Here is an 8,091-nt window from a genome sequence, read left to right on the forward strand (position 1 = left end):
TTTTCCACCCAGCTGGGTCCATGGAGTTAGTAGCCTCACGCCTTACTACGCTGCTACCGTATTCTCCTCCCCAGGTATATACTCGCCTCAAATATGTAATTTCAGTTTTGTATGACTTATCATTTTGGAGTCAGAGGATCTTAAAATATTATTAATTCATCTTCTAACATTTTGTACCTTCATTGGCCGCCATTCGGACCATCTTCCTTTAATCTATTACATAGGGTCAACTGACAATGTTCCATTATTAATAAATAGTGTTAAGGTATTAAATAAAATATTAATGAAAATAGTATTAAATAAACTTATTGAATAACATTTTTAGTGTGATATTATCCTTTATTAAAATTTGCACAGGGATTGCAATCATTGATCGATATTTTTCATAATTATTCATTCATTTAATTTGTTTTTTTATCTTTTTCAGCCAAAGCATCAAAGAAATCATCATGCTGAAGGAAATTAAATTAAACGACACGACCAAGTCATCAGAAGTAATAACTACCAAAGATGATGAAACTAGTAACACTCCTGCAAGGACTGATGAAGAAAACAATAAGAAAGAACAAGCTGAAAAAATGCTTATTGAGAACGGTACTAGTGACAAGATTGTTGAGGATTCTCAAGAAATAATTAACGATACACAGCCAAACCATGATTCAGGTGTTAATCTTTCACTTACACCAACCAAGCACACGTCCACTCTCCCGACTCAGAAGAATCTACTTAATAAATTTAATTTACTTGAATGCGATGAAAACGGTGAAAGCAAAAAGGTTGATGAGGAAGATGAAGTCGAGAAGGAAAATAAGATTGTCAATATTGAAGAAGTTCAAAAAGTTACTCCCATCAAAAGAAGATCCTCAAGAAAAAGTACAAATAAGTATCTTACTAAAAAATCTGAAGAAACTCCTAAAAACAAAACGAAAAAAGATATTTCAGAATCGACTGCAACTGCGGAATTGATCTCTAAAGGAAAATCAAAAAAAAGTTTGGAAACAGCTGGGAAAAATTCGGATAATACCTCTTTTCTGAAAGTAAAAAATTCTGATCCGCAGGACGGTCTGAAAGAATTGGAAGTAAATGGTATTAAAGAATCAGAGAAAAAATTCACTGAGTCTATAAGCTGTGCAGTCGTTAAGGAAGAAACAAAATCGTTAATCAATCCTTTTCCGACTGATACTAAAGAAAAACCTATTGAAAATACTTCTAAAAAAACTGAGAATGAAATCTCTGAAATCATTGTGCCTTCAAACAAGACCGAAATTGATGATAAATTGGATAAAGTTTCTACCAAAAATGAAACATGTGATCTGCCTTCTAAAAATGAATTTAAAGATGTCACACCATCCATTGTAGCTGTAATGTCTGCTTCTGAGAGTGTTGTGAAAGAAATTGAGGAATCAACTATTGAAAAAAATTCTGAAAGTAAGTCCTCAACTCCTGACGTAAGTACTACTGATATTTCAAAAGAAACAAATATTGCTTCTAATAAAAATGAAATTCCTGTTGAATCGTTGGATATTTCTAAAAAGGAATCTCATATTTCATCAGAAACTAAAGATAAAGGTTCAGAAGAAGTATTAAAACCCAATGCGAATTCTGAATTAACCAATTCACTGAGAGAAAACTCTTCTGAAACTGAAAAGAATTTGAATGAATCAAAAAATGTGATTAGTGGTGCTAGCGACAAAGGAATATCGACTGAAGAACCATCTACTGGCAGTTTAAATGATCAGGAACCTTCTGATATTTTGAATTCATCAAGTGATAGTGACGTGATAATTGTAGATGACAATGAAACAAATCTTGTCAGTGAAAACTCGAATATCAGTAATGGAAACGTGGAGACCAAATTGAAGGTTGGAGAGCAAGAGGATATGGAACACAATTCTAGCGCTGATTCCAATGCTGCTAGCTGGTCGATGGTTACTCCTGAGAAAAAAGCCAGGAAAAGGAGAGTATCCGAAGTTACTAGTGTTGATAAATTTAGTCCAAAGTTGCTCAGGAGCAAAAGGCTCTCTTTGACCAAACTAACTCCTGATAGCAATTCTTCAGAAAGCAACAAAAAGAACGGCTCTGCTTCAAAGCTTAGCACAAAAGGTAATAAAATTGGTGAAAGTGATGCTTCAGGGAAGAAAATAACTGAAGATAAAAAAAAGGCTAATAAAAAATCATCTTCAGTTGAAATAACTAACACCGTTGGAGGAACTGCTGAAAATACTGATTCCATTAAATCTAATGGTTTAAATAATATGGAATCTAAGACTTCATCTCCTGAATCTGAAGTATCTGGAGAACGAAAGGCTAGTAAAAGGAAGAACCCCGACCAGACTATATCGCCACCATCAGAACCCAAGAAGGCAAAAACTGACTTGAATACAGAAGAAGCCAGCAAGGATTCATTAGCCCTTCTCAAGAACAGCAGCGTTAAACCTCGTAAGAAAAAAATTATTAAATCTAACATCAAGGCTTCTCCTAATAATCTGGAGCAATGGTTGATCAAGTCGGGAAAATCTGTTGTAAAAAAAACTCTATTATCTTCTAATGATCAAAACGACGTTCAGTCTGAATCTAAAATTTTTAATAATAATTCTGAAATTCAAATAAGTTCTTCTGAACCGAAGAAGATTATTGTTGAAATGTCTCCTGTTTCAAAAGCCACTGATAGCTTATCTCCCATTTCAAAAGGTCCTGACAACTCGTCTCCTGTTTTGATAGTTATTGATAACTCATCTACGAGCTCTGAAGGAAATATTACTGAATCACAAACTGAGGTAGCTCTGAAAGTACAGAAGAATGTCGCAGAAGTGAATGTGGTCAAAGTTGAGAAAATAGAAGTGGATAATGTGAATGAAGATAGTGGAATCCCCAGTGTTATAGAACCAGAAATGTTCAAGACCAGGGATAATGATCTTGGAGACGACATAGAAACAATAGAAAGGCAATTTTTAGAAGCGATTAAGAGAAGTGAGGCAGAAAATAATAAGCAGAGTGTACAATATACAGATAATCTCTTGAAGCCTAAGTCTAAGAGGCCATCGGAGGAGGAGGATGATGATGAACAATTACTAACTGAAAGTTTGAAATGTGATGAAACCGAACTTGACAGGACTTCGCTCGAACTTGATAGGAATAGCAACGCGTCTCGAGTAAAACTCGAGTCGATGATATACGCAAAGTACAAGACTACTCTTAGGCGACCTCGTAGGAGGAAGAGGCTCCTCAGGCGAGTTAAGAAAGATGACGATAACGACCTAGATGAAGAACTTGAAGAGGAAGAAGAGACATTTGATGAGAAAAGAGAGAGGTTAGTAACTCCATTTCGACCTAGTAGCGGAAGGTCGGCTCAGATGGTGAAAATGGTTACCTCCGAAGAAGAAGGTCCTCCCGTCACTCCGGTTAGAAGAAGAAGTATCACTCCGCTCCACTTGACTGAAAAGTGAGTTTTTTATTTTATCATCTGTTAAACCTAGAACACCCATATCTTTTTTATTAAAATGAGGAGAGGTCGTTTGTGGGGTGAGGTCAGCAAAAAAATACACAAATAAACAAAAACTTATTTATTTGTGTTAATGTTTTGACCTAAATTTGAAGCCTTCATCAGGGCTGGAAAAACAAAAAAAGAGATAAGAATCATAACTCAAAGAAACATAAAAATTAAAGGAAAATAATAAATATGTTTCTCTGAGTTATGGTTGATATCTCTTTTTTGTTTTTTCAGCCCCAGTGAAGGCCTCAAATTTAGGTCAAAACATTAACATAAATAAATAAGTTTTAGTTTGTTTGTGTATTTTTTGCTGACCGGACCCCCCCCCCCCCCCAACCATCTTATCATATTAATCTACAATCAACTATAAACACCTTATCAATTTTTATTAAATTTTCTTTTCTCAACTTTTAATATTAATGAAGTAATCTGGAGCTTTTGTTTTCATTTTCATTTTCAGGACAACCTTTACCTCTTTTAACCCATTTCTTTTTTTCATTATGTTGTTTGATATTACTGTTTTACTTGTGCAAGTGGTTTCAATAGGGCAACATTTTGTAGCCAGTCGCCACTACATTATTTTACATGCATAGAGCAAATACTTATCAATATCAAAACAGTATACAATTATACCCAATTATTTTTATTCTTCATAATTTGTTCTGAATCCAGTAACGGTCATTTTGCTATCCTATTAAAACATGCTTTGAAATAAATATTTAAAAAAAAAATAAAAAAAGGATATATATTTTTTGTTAACATAATATTTAAGACATGAAGAAGAAAATTAAGAATTAAAAAAAAAATAGGAAAAAATGTTTAAATTAATGTCGTGTTATTGTAATGTTGGACAGAAATGAATTAAGATATGTACGATAATTAAAATTAATGACAAGTGGTGTAAGTCATTATTTTTTCTTCCCACACTTCATTTTCATAAAGAAATTATTAATTAATTACTGAGTGAAATTGAAATGCTCTTAAATTTTTTTACATGTTTGTGATTGACTTAGTTTTAACAGAGAAAACTCTTATCGTATCACAAGCATTATAGAACTACTTCTAAATTGTCGAATATCTCAAAACTCTAGTTTAGACTCGTAGCAATTTGCACTACTGGAATGATTTCTGTAATAGATATTGCTATCACATTATATGAATAAACGATATAACTTAGCATTAAGATAGTTTAGGATATTCAGAATAAAATATCTTTAACTAATATTTGATATGACAGTTGGCCAGAGGGAAGGTGTGAGCAGTGGGTGCCTTGCGTCCCGACCCCTCCTGGAAGAAGTCCCTCACTGAGTATACTTAAGAGGAAGGCATCACCTGTTGTATCACCAACTTCTTCACCAAATAATAAGGTACTTTCTATATTTAGTTATTACTGTCTACCTCCCGTTAATCCTTTGATGTTGGTATTGCCAGTTGTTTATATTACTCCCTCTTTTACCTAAGTAAAGTCACTTAACATCTTCTAAGATTCAGCCTTAATGACACTCTGCAAAGTGGGTTTAATGTTTGTTACTAATAAATAGTTTTTCTACTATTTTTGTACCTTTCTTGATCATTTATATACTTAATACTTTAATTATTATTTTCATTTTGATTATTATTCTAATTAATGAATTCTATTTATGCATTTACAATGAACAATTTGTGATTTATTGGATTTCATCTTTATGTTTAGAAAAAAAGGGTTAGTTTTCTGGATCCTCCAGTGTCGAAGGGCTTGCTCTACTCCAAGGGCTCCGATAATATTGGTCAAGTCCAACACGCTAATATTCCGCCTGGTAAGCCTCTATTCATGTTAATTTTACTATTGTTGTGAATATTGACTTGACAAAATTGAATCAAAATAATGTTTAATTATTGATAAATCTGCCACTTAAAATGTTCATGTTTTAGGGAAAAGACCGCTCTGGAAAGGTATCGAAGGCGAAACTGAGGATAATACATATTTAGATGTAATAAACGTAGATGAAGTTGACGAAGGTTTTGGAGCCGTAGAAGCTGAAGATGAACTAACTGCAATACAAGAGTTCTTGAACAGTACTCCTGATGCTCCATGGAAAGACACACCACTGGCTGGTGATATTGCCAAGATTCCAGGGATACTCTCTTGTTCTGATCCGGTTCACAATATTATTTCAAGAATAGCATCACCAGGAAAGTAAGTAATCTCTTTAAGGGTAAAAAAAAAATTACTTCATTATTTATAAGTTATTATAGAATATGTTTGTTGGAGTGGATAGCTTATTGGTAAGGTACTGTGCTACTAACTTCCAGATTTGAGTACTTGGAGGACCTGGGCTAGATCCGGCTGTGGCAGTTTTACTGTAGCCGTGAGTTTGGAAGCCCTACAGGGTCCACCCAGTCTCATAAAACGGGTACCCTTAGTTGGGTAAAAATGTTATGGTAGACCGTGATTGTGACCTAATCACCTCCTTGCACTACCGTTGGCCTAGTAACAGTACTGCACCCCTGACTAACCCTTCATGAGTTGCTGCGGTACAGATTTAATTTTTTTTTATAGAATATGTTCGTTTTAGCAACTATAAACCTTGATTATTTGGTTTATTCACTAGAGTCAGTTGTGTTGAAACAGTGACATTTACCTGTGAGTTTGCTATTATATTATCATCTATAGTATTAAAATACTAAATTGGGATACCTAAGTTCGTTGGTCTTTCTTTTTCTGATTAATGATACTCTATTGATTAATTTGGTTTCTTTTCTTTTTTTTTTTATCTTTAACTGATAAAAAAGTTGTTAAAAAAATTATTATTGTTATGTTTCTGGCTATCAGCTTTTCTAAGGTGGGTGGGGGTGCCTGAAACTGAATTTTTTATATATTTATATTATACATATTTCTATCGGTTCCTTATGTAGACTGTATTACATATCTATACCTTACTATAACCTATCTGTTCAAATGCCCTGGATCCTCTGTTTAAACAATCAAATCAAAAGTAAGGTCTTAAGATATCACTTAAATATCAAGGTTTATTGTGGATATTTACAAAAACAACATTTATAATTATTAAATAATAAAATAACATTTATATATATATTTGTGTGGGAGTGGGTATCTCATTGATAAGAGGCAATGGACTACTAACTCGAAGGAGACCCAGGTTCGAGTCCGACTGTGGCAGATAATTATTATCTCAGGATTCAGAGCCCTCTAGGGTCCACCCAGCCTCATAAAGTGTGTATTCTGACAAAATCACCTCCTTGCACAACCAATGGCCACAGTACTTCCTTTCTACCTTCTTTGGGTTGTGGTGGTATAGATTTAAATTTCTTTTTTTAATATATGTATATGAAATTGAGATTACTAGGTATACTGTTTTTATTCGGTATCCGCTCAAATTACATACAATGTAATACTATCATTTTGACTTACCTCAGTGTGTTGGCCAGCCTCCTACCATTTGCTTACCTGTCATTTTCATTCTTTCAGCTCCATCCGACCCTCTCAGCTTAGTGCCTAGCTGATTCATTGCTTCATATATTTTCTTTTCTTCTAGAACTAAACTCTCTCTGATCTGCTATCCTACCATGACCTGTACTGCACTGTCCTACTGCCAGTCTGGGAATCCTCTGCTAGTTCTGCACTTTAGGTCTTTGCCTGTTTTCCCAGGCTATGTTTTCTCCTTCCTTAACCCCCAAAATGATATTTTCTACCTTTCTTCCCTCTTCTATTTTGTATTTCTTTTCAGCCATTTGGTTGGGTGTTCGCCTTTAAAGAAGGAGACCAGGGGCTTCTCTCTGGGAAAATCATGTGGTGTCCCATTTGTTTATGTTTAGGATTCTTTTGATCTTTCTGTTACTTTTATGGGTCAGAGTTAAGTGCTAGGTAGGGCTGGTGGTATTTAGAGCATTTTCCTGCATAATAATTAAAAAGTTGATTGAGGACAAAATTTTATCTGTTTATTTCTTAGGATTTATTTATAACTATTCATCAACCTCTTTTCCATAATTATAATTTATCTGTTTTTCAATTTTTTGTTTAGTGAGACAATATTATCAGAAGAATTGCAAAGGTTGAAGATATATACTATCGGAGGATTCTGCTCATTGGCAGTCTCGGATATTATAAAGCTAAGTATTCGACCAGCCAAAGTATCCACCCTCTACAATGTACTAAAGGTAACTTTTTTATAATTTAAAGAAATATTTATGTTTTATAATATATAGTACAAGTTATTTATAATATATCATAAAAGTTATTTATAATATATCATATATGTTATTTATAATATATCAAATATGATATTTGATTGATGATGTTTCTCTTTTTCAGGATTATTTTCAATGTCAGCCATCTGGTAGTAAGAAGTCTCCAAAAGGTAATTTATTTGTAATAAATACTTATTTTGTAAATCTAATAGACTAATATTATTTTTTAATTCTTTTTATATAATGTGACATTATTCATAATCATATATATATATTTTGTGTTTATTGACTTAGTCTTTTTGAAGGAAAGCTTTAAAGTACAAACTGGCTCGGACATGAATATTTATTTGGTGAGGCCAACAGTACAATAGGACAAAAGAGATAAAATAAAATAATGAATATAAGTCAAAATA

The 8,091-nt window shown here is 33.3% G+C and overlaps 1 protein-coding gene across 1 annotated transcript; it reads left to right on the plus strand.

The window, feature by feature from the left end:
* Positions 1-427: 427 nt before the first annotated feature.
* LOC136797022 (nucleolar protein dao-5-like) lies at positions 428-7,848 on the plus strand (the record flags this gene model as incomplete). Its single annotated transcript, XM_067052414.1, is given in 6 exon segments — positions 428-3,442; positions 4,728-4,857; positions 5,184-5,286; positions 5,402-5,666; positions 7,513-7,648; positions 7,803-7,848. Coding segments are annotated over 6 exon segments (3,695 nt in total), but the record flags the coding sequence as incomplete, so codon positions are not given.
* Positions 7,849-8,091: the final 243 nt, after the last annotated feature.

Source organism: Halyomorpha halys, unplaced genomic scaffold (assembly GCF_000696795.3).
Source record: "Halyomorpha halys isolate HHAL.00 unplaced genomic scaffold, Hhal_1.1 Scaffold8808.1, whole genome shotgun sequence".
Classification (NCBI taxonomy): domain Eukaryota; kingdom Metazoa; phylum Arthropoda; class Insecta; order Hemiptera; family Pentatomidae; genus Halyomorpha; species Halyomorpha halys.